The following is a 20,711-nucleotide window of genomic DNA, read 5'->3' on the forward strand; positions in this document are numbered from 1 at the left end:
CTGCAACAGCAGCCGCAGCGCGAACAACAACAGCGACAGCAGCAGCAGCAGCAGTTTGCCAACAACCGCTCCCGGCAGAAGATGCAGCCGAAACGCCAATCTTTCGAGGGATCCTGCAGCCAGGCACTGTTGGAGAATACGCAGAGGATGACGCGATTGGAAAAGAGGCTGGAAGTGACGATGTCACTACTCACCTCGCTCATCCAATCCCAGGCAGTGACGGCAACTCCAGCAGTTGCAGTTACATCGGAAAATCCACCAACAATGGCAGCAGCAACAGTGGTTGCCCCAGCTCCAGCAGCCAGGCGGTCAAAGAAACCACCACGATCACAGCCACCACAAAAAACGTTAGGGCCAACGCCAGCCGCCATTCCAGAGACGGATCCTGAAATGGATGAAGAAAATGATGACGATGAGATGTGGACAGATGACGACTCCATGGATGACATTAAGGCCTACGCCCGCAACATGAGGTACCATCTTGACAACCAGATATCCTGGAACGCTGTGTACTAATTGGACACATCTCTGCCACTGCATTGGATTAAATGACAAATGCATATCTCTCGCATGCCACAACAAAAATGAACAACGGACGCTGCCGCCATCAAAGCATTCAGAGTGCCATGTGTACCTGGAATGGAAATACACACACACACACACAAACATCCATTACACTTGGGCGGCCGGACCTGTGCCGTTCGAGTTATGTGTGTCGTGTCCGCCATCGTCCTTAGTTGGTGGCCGGATCCAGTGCCATGGCATTCAGAGTGCCCTATGGTCCTGGAAAAGGAACAAAATCCATCAGCCACACATACGAAAAAAAAGGGCTCTCAAAATACTTACCGCCAGCCATTCAGACACACACACACAAACACTTGGGCGGCCGGACCTGTGCCGTTCGAGTTATGTGTGTCGTTGTCCGCCATTGCCCACAGCTGGTGGCCGGACCAGTGCCACTCGCTCTACATTAGGGCCACAATTGCCGACGCACACACACACTCACATCCATTTCACTTTGGCGGCCGGACCCGTGTCGCCACAGTAAAATGTGTGCCATCTACTCCTGGCTCCCAGCTGGTGGCCGGACCAGTGCCACTCGCTCTACATTAGGGCCACAATTGCCGACGCACACACACACTCACATCCATTTCACTTTGGCGGCCGGACCCGTGTCGCCACAGTAAAATGTGTGCCATCTACTCCTGGCTCCCAGCTGGTGGCCGGACCAGTGCCACTCGCTCTACATTAGGGCCACAATTGCCGACGCACACACACACTCACATCCATTTCACTTTGGCGGCCGGACCCGTGTCGCCACAGTAATATGTGTGCCGTCTACTCCTGGCTCCCAGCTGGTGGCCGGACCAGTGCCACTGGTTCTCCAAGAGGGCAGCCACAGCCACAACGACGACGAGGTGCTAATTGCCCCTTCTTCTGACGACTTCGGACGACGCCAATTTCGACGACCAGGGAGGACGACGGGGTCGGCCGGTATGCAACGCAATGTCTTTACAAGCATTGTGTTTTGCTATGCCGGCCGATGCTCCGCTGTTTCTTGTCTTCCCTGTAATTATTGAAAAAGATATAGACATTGTTTTAAATTGTTATGTTTATTGTAATATTGTAAACGTAAATCAATTGTACCTGTTTTGTCTCGTCTTTGTTCCAGTGTAGTATCTCTTTTATTACGTGTTTTACCTGTTTTTCCGTCGTCTTCACTCCAGTCTACTACTTATCTGTATTGTTATTTCTGCAAGTGCTTGTCTCTTTTTTTTATATTTTCCACGCAAAGCACCTGCATTGTTTACCTTTTCTCTTTATCTATTCCTCAATTGACTACGTGTTGCAACACTGCATTTTCTGAATTTTCGATCTCATTTCTTTAACCCCTTCTTCCCCCCCCACCCCCCCCATTGTTATTTTCGTAATTAGTGCGGTTCTCCGACACCCCACTACAAAATTATTACAATCTGTGATAAAAATCTTCGGCGGCAACGGTGCTGACAATTGATTATCGGTTTCAAATCGACTTTCAAATCAGCATCAGTTGCCGCCACACCACCACCACTACGGCCTAAATGGAGCCAAAAATGCTAGTCTTCGCATAAAACAATTACGCCCCCTATAAACTGCCCGCCCACATGTACATGATACATTCCTAGTCGTCTGCCCTCAGCAGGCGGCAAGGGTAGTAGAGGGGACTGAAGACCACACACCGCATTACAGCCAACAAAACATCAAGTTGACGAACTCACAGGGGATTGCAAATCAAATTTATAAGTTAGGGGGAATTACAAAGGGAAGACACAGCATACTTTTGAGCGTGGCCCCACTTTACTTTCTTGACTCACACCACACACACACACACACACACTTGACACACTATTACACACACTTGACGAGCCCCCCCTCCCCCCTCTTGACAATTCGTACTTTTGGAGCCTTTTGCCCCGATCGTGGATTGGTCTCGAGTCGTGAACGTTGTGGAGTCGAGACGTGTTCGAGGTTTAGTTTAGTCCCTCCGTCAAAGTGCCGAATATTTTGTGTCTCTCTTTTTTGTCCCTTTCCCCCCCCCCCCACCCCACCCACCCTGCTGGCTGCGGGCCTATTTCGAGGTTACAAGTGTTTCGTTGCTGCAGTATTATATGTTTGTAAAGTTTATTGTGCCATCAAATGTACTAGTGTGTGTTTGAAGTGTCGTTTAAAGTTTAATTGTAAAACAAACACAAAAAATGTACATAAATTAAATTAAGACATATACTGCCCAAAAAAATATTAATAAAGCAACGCGCTTGGTTGCTGGCGGCTCACACCCCAGCCTCTCAGCCCCTCCCCTGTTGGAGCACTGAGAGCCCTCAACCCAAAGCGGGTATATATTGAAAAAAATCCAATAAAAAACTGTGTGAATAATTTGGCTTGACAAAAACTCCACTCGCGTCGGTCGAAAAATTTATTACCAAATCCAACCAAAGCCAATCCAGCGCAGCTATGCCACGCGGCTCCACTGCCAGAAGAGGACGACGACGACGAGGACCACACGGCGTCACAGCCAGGGATCGCCCCAAATCAGCCATTTCCACTGCCAGCTCCGACAGCGCCGCCGACGGCGAAGCCAGCGCTGACAGCGCAGCGACCGTCACCGTGGCAAACGCAGCGATACTGAGACGCCAATCCACCGACTCCGCCACCTGGGTGGAGGCACTTCCTCCAATTCCTGGACTGGCTCCAGCCACCATTACCGGGTATGTGAGGACCACACACCATGCCGACACCACCATCACGGCCACTCCGGCCACAAGCCCCACCCCCGACCCCGACCTGCCCTGCCCCAACAGCTGGGCGGCCATTCCCAATCTCACCAGCCAGGAGCAGTTCCAGATCGGTGGAGGCGGTCCATACCCAGGAACGCCAGCAGCAGCAGCAGCAGCAGCAGACCATCAGCAGCAGCAGCGGTAGTCGCCGGCTTGAGGCATTGGCGGCGTCGGCAGCGGCAGCGGCGTCAGCCAAAGCACCGCAATGTCAAGCCAAGCCAAGCCAAGCGGTACCAAGCGCGCCAATAATTCCGCTTCCCACACTCCAACACACACAGACACGTATCGATGCACCGTATGCCGATGCATCGTGTGGAGAGAGCCGGAAACAGCAAGGAGCGAGAGAAGGCGCAAAGAGAGAGTGGGTAACGACCTCGTACCAGCGACAGTACGAGAGGGCACTCGAGCAGCCTCTGCACGAACAGCAGCCAACAAAAGATTCGTGTTCGAGTGCCCGTTCGGGAGCGAGTTCGAACTCGGTTCCAAATGCAATGCACACAGCCAATACCACAACCACAACCACAAATACAATGATGACATACATCAGCACACAAACAGCGACATCAAACACAAAAACGACAACTACAGTTACGTCGGCAGCCAGAAGACGATGCCTGTTAACAGCAATGTTAACAGGCGGACCCCCCCCCCCCCCCCCCCACCACCGCCGCCAGAGGAACATCAGCAGCAGCAAACACATCAACATCAACAACAACAACATCAGCCAACGGCAACAAACACAGCCAATACCGATGATATCCCATCCACCTCTGCTGCAGCAGCGGCCCGTTAGCCACTGAAGCGCGTCCGCGCCGAGGTGGATGATGATGATGACGATGATGACAGTGATGTCCACCGATACCAACAAACAGGCAAGCAAATCCCATATCCCCCAAATTCAAAACCATCCCCATCATCACCAACAATCAAACCAGCAACAACATCAGCGGACAATTACACAAAATGCCCCTGCCCCCGCCCCTGCCCCTGGCCCTGCCACTGCCACTGCCACTGCCAATGCTCCACTAGCTCTACCTCACTCACCTGCAAATGCAACTAGTAGTTGCGGCACAGGAACCCACAGCAGCAGCAGCGGCGGCGGCGTTGGGCTGCTCCAGCTGCCCTCCCTGAGTATGCCCAATGCCAGACAAATTCGGATGCTGCAGCGACAGCACCAACCAACGACAATTATTTCCCCCCCATCATTCTGCCAGCTGTCCCCGACATTATGCCCATTCTGGACAAGCTGCAGAATGACCCGAGGGTGGGCAACAGTAGCTATCACACCAAGCTCATCAGCCGCAATGGTGTCCGTATCCAGGCCCGCGACATGGCTACCAGGGATGCCATCATGGCAATCCTGGGCGATGGCGGCGGCAGCGAGGCGATGACTGGCCACTACACACACTAGCACAAGAGTGACCGTGGGATATGGATCGTCGTGCGAGATCTCCACCACTCCACAAGCACCCAACTAATAACAAATCAGATGGCCGAACTGGGCTATTCAGTTAAATTTATTAGAGCCATTAAAGCGAGATCCGATGGACAGCCACTCGACCAGTTCGAGTTGGAGATAGCCCCCAAGCCGGATGAAAGCCACCACGATGTCCCAGCTGGGCAACCAGTTGGTGATCGTTGAGAGGCAGGCCAAGCCAGTGGACCCAGCCCAGTGCCACAGATGTCAGGCTTTTGGGCACACCCGCACCTACTGCAGGCGTTCATTCGTCTGTATGAAGTGTGCGGGTGCCCACGCGTCCACGGCATGTGCCAAGCCAAGGGCAGACGCCCCTAAATGCGCCATTTGCCAGGGCACCCACATCAGCGCCTACAAGGGATGTCCGGCATTCAAGGCAGCAAGGGGCCGCCTTCTGTCGCACCGAGTGGCCATGCAGGAGTTGCGTCGCAAGCGCAGCTCGCTTCTGCAGCCATTGCCAGAGCAGCAGCCACCAGCAAAAACAACACCAGCACATCCAGGGCGCCGACAGCAGCAGCAGCAACAGCCAGCTCAAACGCCAGCCAATCCCTGGCGCGGACAGCAGCAGCAGCAGGCAGCATGGACGCCACTCAATGTCTCCTCTCCTGGGCGACGAAGAGGACAACAACAAGAACATCAGCAGAAGCAGAAGCAGCAGCAGCCAATACATACAAAAAAACAGACGCCTGCTGCCTCTGGCCCACGCACTGGGCGACGACGTCCAGAGCAGCCATTGAGCCGTTCTCAGGCACAACAGCAGCAGCTGCAACAGCAGCCGCATCGCGAACAACAACAGCGACAGCAGCAGCAGCAGTTTGCCAACAACCGCTCCCGGCAGAAGATGCAGCCGAAACGCCAATCTTTCGAGGGATCCTGCAGCCAGGCACTGTTGGAGAATACGCAGAGGATGACGCGATTGGAAAAGAGGCTGGAAGGGATGATGTCACTACTCACCTCGCTCATCCAATCCCAGGCAGTGACGGCAACTCCAGCAGTTCCAGAAACATCGGAAAATCCACCAACAATGGCAGCAGCAACAGTGGTTGCCCCACCACGATCACAGCCACCACAAAAAACGTTAGGGCCAACGCCAGCCGCCATTCCAGAGACGGATCCTGAAATGGATGAAGAAAATGATGACGATGAGATGTGGACAGATGACGACTCCATGGATGACATTAAGGCCTACGCCCGCAACATGAGGTACCATCTTGACAACCAGATATCCTGGAACGCTGTGTACTAATTGGACACATCTCTGCCACTGCATTGGATTAAATGACAAATGCATATCACTCGCATGCCACAACAAAAATGAACAACGGACGCTGCCGCCATCAAAGCATTCAGAGTGCCATGTATACCTGGAATGGAAATACACACACACACACAAACATCCATTACACTTGGGCGGCCGGACCTGTGCCGTTCGAGTTATGTGTGTCGTGTCCGCCATCGTCCTTAGTTGGTGGCCGGATCCAGTGCCATGGCATTCAGAGTGCCCTATGGTCCTGGAAAAGGAACAAAATCCATCAGCCACACATACGAAAAAAAGGGCTCTCAAAATACTTACCGCCAGCCATTCAGACACCCACACACAAACACTTGGGCGGCCGGACCTGTGCCGTTCGAGTTATGTGTGTCGTTGTCCGCCATTGCCCACAGCTGGTGGCCGGACCAGTGCCACTCGCTCTACATTAGGGCCACAATTGCCGACGCACACACACACAAACATCCATTACACTTGGGCGGCTGGACCTGTGCCGTTCGAGTAGGTGTGTCGTTGTCCGCCATTGCCCACAGCTGGTGGCCGGACCAGTGCCACTCGCTCTACATTAGGGCCACAATTGCCGACGCACACACACACTCACATCCATTTCACTTTGGCGGCCGGACCCGTGTCGCCACAGTAAAATGTGTGCCATCTACTCCTGGCTCCCAGCTGGTGGCCGGACCAGTGCCACTCGCTCTACATTAGGGCCACAATTGCCGACGCACACACACACTCACATCCATTTCACTTTGGCGGCCGGACCCGTGTCGCCACAGTAATATGTGTGCCGTCTACTCCTGGCTCCCAGCTGGTGGCCGGACCAGTGCCACTGGTTCTCCAAGAGGGCAGCCACAGCCACAACGACGACGAGGTGCTAATTGCACCTACTTCTGACGACTTCGGACGACGCCAATTTCGACGACCAGGGGGGACGACGGGGTCGGCCGGTATGCAACGCAATGTCTTTACAAGCATTGTGTTTTGCTATGCCGGCCGATGCTCCGCTGTTTCTTGTCTTCCCTGTAATTATAGAAAAAGATATAGACATTATTTTAAATTGTTATGTTTATTGTAATATTGTAAACGTAAATCAATTGTACCTGTTTTGTCTCGTCTTTGTTCCAGTGTAGTATCTCTTTTATTACGTGTTTTACCTGTTTTTCCGTCGTCTTCACTCCAGTCTACTACTTATCTGTATTGTTATTTCTGCAAGTGCTTGTCTCTTTTTTTTATATTTTCCACGCAAAGCACCTGCATTGTTTACCTTTTCTCTTTATCTATTCCTCAATTGACTACGTGTTGCAACACTGCATTTTCTGAATTTTCGATCTCATTTCTTTAACCCCTTCTTCCCCCCCCATTGTTATTTTCGTAATTAGTGCGGTTCTCCGACACCCCACTACAAAATTATTACAATCTGTGATAAAAATCTTCGGCGGCAACGGTGCTGACAATTGATTATCGGTTTCAAATCGACTTTCAAATCAGCATCAGTTGCCGCCACACCACCACCACTACGGCCTAAATTGAGCCAAAAATGCTAGTCTTCGCATAAAACAATTACGCCCCCTATAAACTGCCCGCCCACATGTACATGATACATTCCTAGTCGTCTGCCCTCAGCAGGCGGCAAGGGGAGTAGAGGGGACTGAAGACCACACACCGCATTACAGCCAACAAAACATCAAGTTGACGAACTCACAGGGGATTGCAAATCAAATTTATAAGTTAGGGGGAATTACAAAGGGAAGAGACAGCATACTTTTGAGCGTGGCCCCACTTTACTTTCTTGACTCACACCACACACACACACACACACACTTGACACACTATTACACACACTTGACGAGTCCCCCCTCCCCACTCTTGACAATTCGTACTTTTGGAGCCTTTTGCCCCGATCGTGGATTGGTCTCGAGTATGGGTCTCTGTCCAAAGGAAAAGTCGTGTCGTGAACGTTGTGGAGTCGAGACGTGTTCGAGGTTTAGTTTAGTCCCTCCGTCAAAGTGCCGACTATTTTGTGTCTCTCTTTTTTGTCCCTTTCCTGGACCGGCTCCAGCCACCATTACCGGGTATGTGAGGACCACACACCATGCCGACACCACCATCACGGCCACTCCGGCCACAAGCAACACCCCCGACCCCGACCTGCCCTGCCCCAACAGCTGGGCGGCCATTCCCAATCTCACCAGCCAGGAGCAGTTCCAGATCGGCGACTGGGTGGAGGCGGTCCATACCCAGGAACGCCAGCAGCAGCAGCAGCAGCAGCAGACCATCAGCAGCAGCAGCGGTAGTCGCCGGCTTGAGGCATTGGCGGCGTCGGCAGCGGCAGCGGCGTCAGCCAAAGCACCGCAATGTCAAGCCAAGCCAAGCCAAGCGGTACCAAGCGCGCCAATAATTCCGCTTCCCACACTCCAACACCCACAGACACGTATCGATGCACCGTATGCCGATGCATCGTGTGGAGAGAGCCGGAAACAGCAAGGAGCGAGAGAAGGCGCAAAGAGAGAGTGGGTAACGACCTCGTACCAGCGACAGTACGAGAGGGCACTCGAGCAGCCTCTGCACGAACAGCAGCCAACAAAAGATTCGTGTTCGAGTGCCCGTTCGGGAGCGAGTTCGAACTCGGTTCCAAATGCAATGCACACAGCCAATACCACAACCACAAATACAATGATGACATACATCAGCACACAAACAGCGACATCAAACACAAAAACGACAACTACAGTTACGTCGGCAGCCAGACGACGATGCCTGTTAACAGCAATGTTAACAGGCGGACCCCCCCCCCACCACCGCCGCCAGAGGAACATCAGCAGCAGCAAACACATCAACATCAACAACAACAACATCAGCCAACGGCAACAAACACAGCCAATACCGATGATATACCATCCACCTCTGCTGCAGCAGCGGCCCGTTCGCCACTGAAGCGCGTCCGCGCCGAGGTGGATGATGATGATGACGATGATGACAGTGATGTCCACCGATACCAACAAACAGGCAAGCAAATCCCATATCCCCCAAATTCAAAACCATCCCCATCATCACCAACAATCAAACCAGCAACAACATCAGCGGACAATTACACAAAATGCCCCTGCCCCCGCCCCTGCCCCTGCCCCTGCCACTGCCACTGCCACTGCCAATGCTCCACTAGCTCTACCTCACTCACCTGCAAATGCAACTAGTAGTTGCGGCACAGGAACCCACAGCAGCAGCAGCGGCGGCGGCGTTGGGCTGCTCCAGCTGCCCTCCCTGAGTATGCCCAATGCCAGACAAATTCGGATGCTGCAGCGACAGCACCAACCAACGACAATTATTTCCCCCCCATCATTCTGCCAGCTGTCCCCGACATTATGCCCATTCTGGACAAGCTGCAGAATGACCCGAGGGTGGGCAACAGTAGCTATCACACCAAGCTCATCAGCCGCAATGGTGTCCGTATCCAGGCCCGCGACATGGCTACCAGGGATGCCATCATGGCAATCCTGGGCGATGGCGGCGGCAGCGAGGCGATGACTGGCCACTACACACACTAGCACAAGAGTGACCGTGGGCTACGGATCGTCGTGCGAGATCTCCACCACTCCACAAGCACCCAACTAATAACAAATCAGATGGCCGAACTGGGCTATTCAGTTAAATTTATTAGAGCCATTAAAGCGAGATCCGATGGACAGCCACTCGACCAGTTCGAGTTGGAGATAGCCCCCAAGCCGGATGAAAGCCACCACGATGTCCTCCAATTAACCCAGCTGGGCAACCAGTTGGTGATCGTTGAGAGGCAGGCCAAGCCAGTGGACCCAGCCCAGTGCCACAGATGTCAGGCTTTTGGGCACACCCGCACCTACTGCAGGCGTTCATTCGTCTGTATGAAGTGTGCGGGTGCCCACGCGTCCACGGCATGTGCCAAGCCAAGGGCAGACGCCCCTAAATGCGCCATTTGCCAGGGCGCCCACATCAGCGCCTACAAGGGATGTCCGGCATTCAAGGCAGCAAGGGGCCGCCTTCTGTCGCACCGAGTGGCCATGCAGGAGTTGCGTCGCAAGCGCAGCTCGCTTCTGCAGCCATTGCCAGAGCAGCAGCCACCAGCAAAAACAACACCAGCACATCCAGGGCGCCGACAGCAGCAGCAGCAACAGCCAGCTCAAACGCCAGCCAATCCCTGGCGCGGACAGCAGCAGCAGCAGGCAGCATGGACGCCACTCAATGTCTCCTCTCCTGGGCGACGAAGAGGACAACAACAAGAACATCAGCAGAAGCAGAAGCAGCAGCAGCCAATACATACAAAAAAACAGACGCCTGCTGCCTCTGGCCCACGCACTGGGCGACGACGTCCAGAGCAGCCATTGAGCCGTTCTCAGGCACAACAGCAGCAGCTACAGCAGCTGCAACAGCAGCCGCAGCGCGAACAACAACAGCGACAGCAGCAGCAGCAGTTTGCCAACAACCGCTCCCGGCAGAAGATGCAGCCGAAACGCCAATCTTTCGAGGGATCCTGCAGCCAGGCACTGTTGGAGAATACGCAGAGGATGACGCGATTGGAAAAGAGGCTGGAAGTGATGATGTCACTACTCACCTCGCTCATCCAATCCCAGGCAGTGACGGCAACTCCAGCAGTTCCAGAAACATCGGAAAATCCACCAACAATGGCAGCAGCAACAGTGGTTGCCCCACCACGATCACAGCCACCACAAAAAACGTTAGGGCCAACGCCAGCCGCCATTCCAGAGACGGATCCTGAAATGGATGAAGAAAATGATGACGATGAGATGTGGACAGATGACGACTCCATGGATGACATTAAGGCCTACGCCCGCAACATGAGGTACCATCTTGACAACCAGATATCCTGGAACGCTGTGTACTAATTGGACACATCTCTGCCACTGCATTGGATTAAATGACAAATGCATATCACTCGCATGCCACAACAAAAATGAACAACGGACGCTGCCGCCATCAAAGCATTCAGAGTGCCATGTGTACCTGGAATGGAAATACACACACACACACAAACATCCATTTCACTTGGGCGGCCGGACCTGTGCCGTTCGAGTTATGTGTGTCGTGTCCGCCATCGTCCTTAGTTGGTGGCCGGATCCAGTGCCATGGCATTCAGAGTGCCCTATGGTCCTGGAAAAGGAAAAAAATCCATCAGCCACACATACGAAAAATAAGGGCTCTCAAAATACTTACCGCCAGCCATTCAGACACACACACACAAACACTTGGGCGGCCGGACCTGTGCCGGCCGGACCAGTGCCACTCGCTCTACATTAGGGCCACAATTGCCGACGCACACACACACTCACATCCATTTCACTCTGGCGGCCGGACCTGTGTCGCCACAGTAATATGTGTGCCGTCTACTCCTGGCTCCCAGCTGGTGGCCGGACCAGTGCCACTGGTTCTCCAAGAGGGCAGCCACAGCCACAACGACGACGACGAGGTGCTAGTGGCGCACAGAATTTTAATTTACATTGGCGAGAAAGAGGAAATTAAGCTTGTCGGTAGTGGTTTGGAAGGGGAATGTGAATGTGTGTGGGGCGAGTTGGGAAAATGGCTGCTTGGCTTGGCGTCGGCATTTTAATGTATTCCTTATTGGCGTTAATTAAGAATTTTTAACAGTTTAGTTGGGCGGCAAACAAGTTAAGGGGCTCGTTAGTCGCCCGACGTGTCACACCGCTTCATCTGCCTCGTCGATCATCTGTAACTGTTTCTGTATCTGTACAAAGGAGCCTAGAATTTCTTAGATCTGTGTTCTTCTACCATCCTCTACATGGATTGGTTCCACATTAATCCTAAAGATGCACAAATTTTATAGCTTGAACAAAAAAAAAAAAAACACATACAATAATCGCATATCACATAGGGGGAGGGTTCCAAAGTATTTACACGGTCCAATGTTTGCACGGGTAATATAATGGAGATTCTCTTGGTAAAGATTTTATTCGTAATTTATTCGTCCAACTATCGAGAAAGACTCGCGTGTGCCGTACGATACGACCCATTACGATATGATATCGTCTGTGGGCTATATATGTATGTATATTGATGTGTGCATATGTATGTACAATCCGAAGAGAGGATTACTCTTGTTTTGTTCTCTTTCCTAGATGATAATATCGTATCAGTGGTTCTGGAAGGGGGTGCTTAAACCTACGACGAAAGCTATAATCCAGTGGATGGGTCGGAATAGGTGTCCTGTTCCTCCGCTCAGACATAGACCTCTCCTGTCTTGGCCTCGGGACTGTGTTTGGCGAGGGTTGAGGTAGCACTCGGGGTAGGTAGCCGTTGCCGTTGCCGTGGCGCCGCTCTGGGGCAGGGCGATCGTGCCACCGGATGAAGAGTTGTCCACTGTATCCACTGTGGGGGCTCCTGCCGAACGCACCGAGGAGCGCACTGTGGGGTCCTGCAGGTTGAAGCTCAGACTGAAGCTGTTGTTCCGCGAAATGTTGCCGTTGACGCTGCCGTTCAGGGGCTTCACGGACAGGAGGGCCGTGGTGGTGATGCCGCCGCCGCCGCCCGCACCCGGCCCCACGGTCATGCCGTTGCTGGATCCACTTTTGCTGTAGCCGTCCTGCTCCTGGGCCAGGTCCACGATGGACAGGGACGAGGGGAAGCGCTGAATGGAGAGCGAGACGGGGATCGTGGTGATGACGTCATTGGGCTCGTAGCCACTGGCCGTTGTCGTGATGGTCGGCAGCTGGGCGTTCGCCGCGATGGGAAGGATGCTCAGGGTCCCCGTGGGAATGGTGTACCCGCCGCCGCTGCTGTTGGCCATCGTGAAGGGAAACGACAGCGTGGTGATGTTCGTGGCAGCGGAGAGGGCTACGGAATCGAGAATCGAAGGGAGAGAGATTGTGGTTGGAGTATCTGAATCTGCATCTGCGGGAGTATCTGTGCCCGGTACTCACTGCTGTGAGCTCGCTGTAAATGATGACCACTGCGGGCAGGGTCAACGCCTTGACGCAGCACATGAGGAACCCAAAGAAGAGCCACGCGATCTCCCCGCAGGTGGAGAAGCGGAAGAGCTGCAGGAAGCCGATCGGCTGTGTGGGCTCCAGTCCTGCGGCCACCGGCGCCTCATCCAGGGACTTGCCATCGGTTGTCGTCGTGCCAGAAGCCTCGTCCATCTATCGGTACGACGAAGGACGGAGGAATAGTGTTACTCGAGCCAAGACCCGCGATTTATTCACAGACACGGACAGAGACAGACGGCACGCAAAGGTTAATTCAATTACTGCCACACTCTCAGAGGCATGTATCTGTATCTGTGGCTGTGGCAAGGGTACAGCAGCTACTTTGTATCTTTTGCCATAGTTCTCTCTCATTGACCCGCGGGGTTAACGAGTAATAGAATCTACCGTTTATTATTGGACATTCCAACGCCTATTTGGAGCGATTCGATTCGATTCCCTTTCAGAGGCCCGTACAGAAATCTGTGTGGCGCCATTCGCCCCCTGCCCCCTCTCCTTGTCGTGGGATGGATGATCACCTTTTAATTGATTTTCAACACTTTGATCCTTCAGATACTGTATCTATGCACTGATTTCTGCAGAAGATCCGTTACTGCTCACTCGGACCGCCCAAGCGCGACTGCTGGAACACCGTCCGCGGAGCCACCCATTTATGTTGATTCCCCGATGTGGATGCTGAACAGAGTACTCGGGCTTGGACATGAGTACTCGTGAGTGTATCGTATCAATCGCTCGCTTTGGGGTTCACAATTCTAATTGATCTCCGCTTTCCGCTCTTGGGGTAGGTTCCGCCGAAAGAGGCGCTTCAATTTACAATGAGAGCAAAAGAGACATTCTGTAGAGGGTTTTTCTTTTCTTTGCTTTTCTTTTCTTTATTCTTTTTCTTTCATTTGGAGGGTGGAAGGTGCAACAATCTAAAACGGAGGCAGACTCTTGAGCCTCCTGCTGGTGCGCAGCACGAATGGTGCCGGCTGATTTGTACCGGCATTTCCTCCAGCGGGAACGACTTCGGGAGCAGCTACGGGAGCGACTGCGGGAGCGACTCCGACCGACTCGCCTTCATCGTCCGAGCCCCCGAGCATTACGCTGTCCAAAGTAGTGAGGGACGCCCGCAGTGTCATCATGTGCCGGGTGCTGCGTTCGCCCAAGGTGTTGCGCACCTTCAGGCAGCTCTTCTGCGACAGGGTTCTTTTTTTTTCGCCCGTACCCAGGGCGAGGACGCGGCGCTGGCACTCGCCGAATGCCACGGCATGGCTGCTGGTGGGCCCGTCGTCCTCATTGCCGGGCCGTTCAAAAATCGTCTCGAGACCGGTGGGCCTCGACTTTGCGATGGTCTGCGATGGCGCCTGAGAACCGGTGGTCGGCGTCAGGCTGGGCTTCTTGGCCAGGCGGCTGGGCCTGGCGGCGCTCTGGCTCTTGCTCTTGCAGGCGCGCGGCGGCATTTGGCGCCGAACCATAGTCGCGGTTGCCACAGATCCTGTATCCCCCAGTATACTCCCGGCTGAAATGAGACGAAATGAGAAATGAGTTACGACTGTCCGATGGCCGCAGAACCGAGTACTTCCTTTACCTTTAGCTTTGCCTTCAAGTTTTTTCTTTGCAGGCATTTCTCGTATCTTTTTCCGGCTTTTCCGTCTCCTGGGTAAACCTTTCGACTTCTCAAACGAGCAACGAGCAACGAGCCTCTTTGGGTTGAGGGCTCTCAGTGCTGAGAGGCTGGGGTGTGAGCCGCCAGCAACCAAGCGCGTTGCTTTATTAATATTTGTGGGCAGTATATGTCTTAATTTAATTTATGTACATTTTTGTGTTTGTTTTACAATTCAACTTTAAACGACACTCAAACACACACTAGTACATTTGATGGCACATTAATTTACAAACATATAATCTGCAGCAACGAAACACTTGTAACCTCGACTAGGCCCGCAGCCAGATGAGAGATCGCCGGCCAGATGAGGCCAAAACTCAGGGTGGAGTTGACGATCGGCAGCGGTGGACGTAGACATCCTACGCCCACAGCCAGGAAACATCTGGTCCCAGCACGTGCCAATATCAGCCTGTTTCAAAAGTCGCTGGAACGGTTGATCAATCTCAACACCGAGATTAGAATAGCGCAGGACATTGATGACGTCGTTGACTTTTTTTTGGACAATATACGGGTAGCAGCAGCAGCAGCAACAACACAACATCAACAGCAGCATCCAAACTCACATCGAAGATGGCCACAGCAGCGACAGCATCAACATCAGCCGCGGTCACAGCAACATCACCGGCACGAGCTGCTTTCCAACAAACAGCAGTGCAAGAGGATCTGGCTGGCGACTCGCACCATCGAAGCCAGACGAAACTACAGGGCGGCGCAAAATCGTCTTAATAAGGGGCTCACAATCCTGAAAAACAAAAATATCAACAAACTGTTCACAGGGATTGACAACAAAGACCGCTATCAAATGCAGAAACTTTGGAAACTGACCAGCACAATCAAAAGACAGCCGGAGCCAAACTGGCCACTGAGGCTGCCAACTATGACTGGAGGCAAGGCAAGTGTCTCGTGGACAAAGTCAACAGCCGAGACAGCCGATGCCTTTGCTACTCACCTGGAGGAGAGATTCAGCCCGATACTATCCAATTCAGATGAAGAGCGGACCGCAATCAACAGAGAGCGTGAGCAGTCAAAACGGCAGAAGCAGCTACAACCAGACCAGGAAATCAGGATTCCCTTCAGACCAGTCACACTGACTGAGCTGATGCAGATTGTTGATGCATTGGAGCTGTCCAAATCACCTGGGGGCGACAAAATCAATAACAAACTGATTAAAAATTTGCCAAAAAAAGCGCTATTATATTTAATATTAATTTATAACTCCATTTTCAGACTGGGCCACTTTCCAAGTCAGTGGAAACATGCCCACATTAAAATGATTTTAAAGCCGGGCAAAAACACAGCCGACATGTGTTCCTACCGGCCAATCAGTCTATTATCTGGCCTTTCAAAGATCTTTGAAAAATTGCTGATGGCGAGATTGTTTGAGGTGGAGAATTTTGCCAAGGCCGTACCCAATTACCAATTTGGATTTCGGCGGGAGCATGGCACTGAGCAGCAGCTGGCTCGAGTCACACAATATATCCTCAAGGCGTATGAGAAAAAACAAGTTTGCTCGGCAATTTTTCTGGACATATCCGAAGCTTTTGACCGAGTATGGCATGAAGGGCTGCTGTACAAGTTGAAGAAGCTGCTGCCTTTAAATTTGTACTGCATTCTGGAGAGCTACCTGGCTGAACGCACTTTTTGCGTGAGCTGCGGAGACGATGATCTGTCAAGAATCGGAAAAATATCAGCTGGAGTCCCGCAGGGTAGTGTACTTGGGCCAATACTATACACGATCTATGCCTCGGACATCCAGAACGGGAATCAATGCTGCTGTCCACGTATGCCGACGACACGGTGATAATGAGCGCATCTGCAATCCCAAATGTGGCAGTCAAAAATAACCAGCGGTACCTACAACACTTCTCTATATGGGCCAAGAAGTGGTGCATTAACATAAATGCAAAAAAAACCGGACATGTAATATTCACACTGAGGACAATTAGATCAACGGACTTAAGGCAAACGCCGACTATAAATGGACAGGCTGTGCCACTTGACAAATCACACACATATCTGGGCATAAAAATTGACAAAAAAATCACCCTAAGCTCACACATCACGACGCACTGCACAAAACTCCGATCAAGAGCGGCCAAACTGGAGTGGCTTGCTGGCCCAAAAAGCCGGCTGCCTAACGAAATCAAGGCTATCGTCATCAAGCAGCTCATCATGCCCATTTGGCAATATGGTCTTCCGGTTTGGGGCGCACTTACATCCGATTCCCAGCTGCGACGGGTGCAAAGCCTACAAAATAAAATCATTAGACGGGCAATGAAGGCGACAAGGTTCACCAGGAACGATGCCATAAGGCAGACTCACAATCTAGACACAATTGACGAAGTGTTCCATGCGGCAAGTGGGCGCTTCGCCAACTCCTTGGCTTGCCATGTCAATCCGGAGGCTCGGAAACTATTACTGCAGCCGTATGAGCCACAGCGATTGCAGAGGCCACGATATCTGCAACAGCTGCTCCAACACTTCCGCCCGCTGCAGCCTCAAAATCAGGATCGGAGCAGCCATCAACAACAACATCCAGATCCGGCCATCTCCGAGGAATCGCTTCCAGCGCTGGTCCGTCTCGAAGAGGAGGAGCTGAAAAGAAAGAGACAGGAGGAATCAGACGCCAGGCAATTAAGAAGAATCCAACAACAAAATATCATCAATCCGAACCCCGAAAGGTTCAACGGTTCGATGATAAATTGCTTCAGGAAACGATACCTCAGCGGCCAAACTCCCCGAGAAAGAATAGTGGCTCTTATCTTTGGCCAGCCACTATCTGTCCAAAGGATAATCCTGCCAGATTACGAGGGGGATCCCGATCCAGTGACGCAGCAGCATACCCAGCAGCAGATTATCGTTGCCAGACACGGGCTGCAAGCAGCAGCTCACGCACCCTGGACGACAGCCATCGACGCAATCCGCAAGAGGCACTTCTGGACCACGGACTGGAGCAAGTCCGACGGCGCCTTGAACGGGTGGTCGACGACGACGACGACGACGACGTCCAAATCATTACCGATGACGACGACGACGATGTCCAAATCATCACCGATGTCCAATCCATCTCAGATGACGACGACCACAACAACGACGATGATGCCGGCCGGCACATTGCACACACCGCCACAGTCACTCCGCACTTTGGTGCAGCAAGTCGCCGATTATTGGGACGCCGCAATCCGGCCGCAGCAAGTCCAATATTCCTGTGGTGGACATTGTCGTTGTACCTGGTAAATGTAAAAATGACATTAAAATTTGCAAAATTATCCCCTCCACAGAGCAATTTAAAACGGCACAAAATTCACCTGAAGCGTGTACAAACACGCTTGCGACACCGGGCGACACCCCTAGTTGCTCCTCTGATCCTTCCTCATGGGCGTCACCACGGCATCCGGCCTCCAGAAGGGCTCCGCGGACGAGAGTCATCACGGCTGCTGGTTGGCCATGAATGCAAATTTGGACACGCTTGCGCTGCATACATGGCGCATCCGAATCCACGCAGGGGTGGTTTTCCTGCACTTCATGGCTGCTGGCAACCATCGCCACACAAATTTGGCCGAATCCCGGGCCACCTGGAGGACCACGGCGATAGCTCCATCCACTCTGCACGGCGCTGTGCTTTGTCCACGTCTCCTGCCGCACCTTACACACGCGCTCATCCAGCGCCGTACGGTTGCGCACCGTGCCAAACACACTGCTCCAGACGACGACGATGATCCAGTACCTGCAAATAGAAATAAAATATAATTAAATTAGATTAAAATCTAAATAATTGTTCAAATATTGTCAATACTTATCTGTTTGTGACCACTTGCTGATTTATGTACGTGAATCCTGTGATTGACACATAAGGGCTGCCAGATCATTAGTTTCATGCTACAATGTTAATGTTAATGTAATGCTAATGTCAATGTAATGTTAATGTTAACAGCCCGCCAATTTTAAAATCGCATTATTGTTGTAAGTTAAGCTTAAATGTAAATTGCCATGTCCTAGGTAATAAGAAAAAGCTGTAAATAAACTCCGTCAGTAGCAAAACTGGCGGGCGAGTGTGCGCAACGTAGGCGTGCACTTGCATCAAAATTACCTCAAAAAAAAAAAAACAGACGCCTGCTGCCTCTGGCCCACGCACTGGGCGACGACGTCCAGAGCAGCCATTGAGCCGTTCCCAGGCACCACAACAGCAGCAGCTACAGCAGCTGCAACAGCAGCCGCAGCGCGAACAACAACAGCGACAGCAGCAGCAGCAGCAGTTTGCCAACAACCGCTCCCGGCAGAAGATGCAGCCGAAACGCCAATCTTTCGAGGGATCCTGCAGCCAGGCACTGTTGGAGAATACGCAGAGGATGACGCGATTGGAAAAGAGGCTGGAAGTGACGATGTCACTACTCACCTCGCTCATCCAATCCCAGGCAGTGACGGCAACTCCAGCAGTTGCAGTTACATCGGAAAATCCACCAACAATGGCAGCAGCAACAGTGGTTGCCCCAGCTCCAGCAGCCAGGCGGTCAAAGAAACCACCACGATCACAGCCACCACAAAAAACGTTAGGGCCAACGCCAGCCGCCATTCCAGAGACGGATCCTGAAATGGATGAAGAAAATGATGACGATGAGATGTGGACAGATGACGACTCCATGGATGACATGAGGTACCACCAGATATCCTGGAACGCTGTGTACTAATTGGACACATCTCTGCCACTGCATTGGATTAAATGACAAATGCATATCACTCGCATGCCACAACAAAAATGAACAACGGACGCTGCCGCCATCAAAGCATTCAGAGTGCCATGTGTACCTGGAATGGAAATACACACACACACACAAACATCCATTACACTTGGGCGGCCGGACCTGTGCCGTTCGAGTTATGTGTGTCGTGTCCGCCATCGTCCTTAGTTGGTGGCCGGATCCAGTGCCATGGCATTCAGAGTGCCCTATGGTCCTGGAAAAGGAAAAAAATCCATCAGCCACACATACGAAAAAAAAGGGCTCTCAAAATACTTACCGCCAGCCATTCAGACACACACACACAAACACTTGGGCGGCCGGACCTGTGCCGTTCGAGTTATGTGTGTCGTTGTCCGCCATTGCCCACACCTGGTGGCCGGACCAGTGCCACTCGCTCTACATTAGGGCCACAATTGCCGACGCACACACACACTCACATCCATTTCACTTTGGCGGCCGGACCCGTGTCGCCACAGTAAAATGTGTGCCATCTACTCCTGGCTCCCAGCTGGTGGCCGGACCAGTGCCACTCGCTCTACATTAGGGCCACAATTGCCGACGCACACACACACTCACATCCATTTCACTTTGGCGGCCGGACCCGTGTCGCCACAGTAAAATGTGTGCCATCTACTCCTGGCTCCCAGCTGGTGGCCGGACCAGTGCCACTCGCTCTACATTAGGGCCACAATTGCCGACGCACACACACACTCACATCCATTTCACTTTGGCGGCCGGACCCGTGTCGCCACAGTAATATGTGTGCCGTCTACTCCTGGCTCCCAGCTGGTGGCCGGACCAGTGCCACTGGTTCTCCAAGAGGGCAGCCACAGCCACAACGACGACGACGAGGTGCTAATTGCACCTACTTCTGACGACTTCGGATGACGCCAATTTCGACGACCAGGGGGGACGACGGGGTCGGCCGGTATGCAACGCAATGTCTTTACAAGCATTGTGTTTTGCTATGCCGGCCGATGCTCCGCTGTTTCTTGTCTTCCCTGTAATTATAGAAAAAAAAGATATAGACATTATTTTAAATTGTTATGTTTATTGTAAAATTGTAAACGTAAATCAATTGTACCTGTTTTGTCTCGTCTTTGTTCCAGTGTAGTATCTCTTTTATTACCTGTTTTACCTGTTTTTCCGTCGTCTTCACTCCAGTCTACTACTTATCTGTATTGTTATTTCTGCAAGTGCTTGTCTCTTTTTTTTTATTTTCCACGCAAAGCACCTGCATTGTTTACCTTTTCTCTTTATCTATTCCTCAA

General features: G+C 52.3%; 2 protein-coding genes across 2 annotated transcripts; both read right to left on the bottom strand.

Moving 5' to 3' along the window:
* Window positions 1–12,081: 12,081 nt before the first annotated feature.
* On the bottom strand, window positions 12,082–13,159 carry LOC117194352. The gene is made up of 2 exons (XM_033398921.1): window positions 12,991–13,159; window positions 12,082–12,904 (listed from the first exon to the last, which is right to left on the bottom strand). The coding sequence occupies exon 2, from the start codon at window positions 12,855–12,857 to the stop codon at window positions 12,204–12,206; it is 654 nt and encodes a 217-aa protein (XP_033254812.1). The 5' UTR covers window positions 12,858–12,904; window positions 12,991–13,159; the 3' UTR covers window positions 12,082–12,203.
* Window positions 13,160–13,767: 608 nt separating this feature from the next.
* LOC117194349 (protein tantalus-like) lies at window positions 13,768–14,681 on the bottom strand. Its single transcript, XM_033398918.1, has 2 exons — window positions 14,624–14,681; window positions 13,768–14,554 (listed from the first exon to the last, which is right to left on the bottom strand). The coding sequence occupies exons 1-2, from the start codon at window positions 14,658–14,660 to the stop codon at window positions 13,968–13,970; spliced, it is 624 nt and encodes a 207-aa protein (XP_033254809.1). The 5' UTR covers window positions 14,661–14,681; the 3' UTR covers window positions 13,768–13,967.
* Window positions 14,682–20,711: the final 6,030 nt, after the last annotated feature.

Source organism: Drosophila miranda (assembly GCF_003369915.1).
Source record: "Drosophila miranda strain MSH22 chromosome Y unlocalized genomic scaffold, D.miranda_PacBio2.1 Contig_Y3_pilon, whole genome shotgun sequence".
Classification (NCBI taxonomy): Eukaryota; Metazoa; Arthropoda; class Insecta; order Diptera; family Drosophilidae; genus Drosophila; species Drosophila miranda.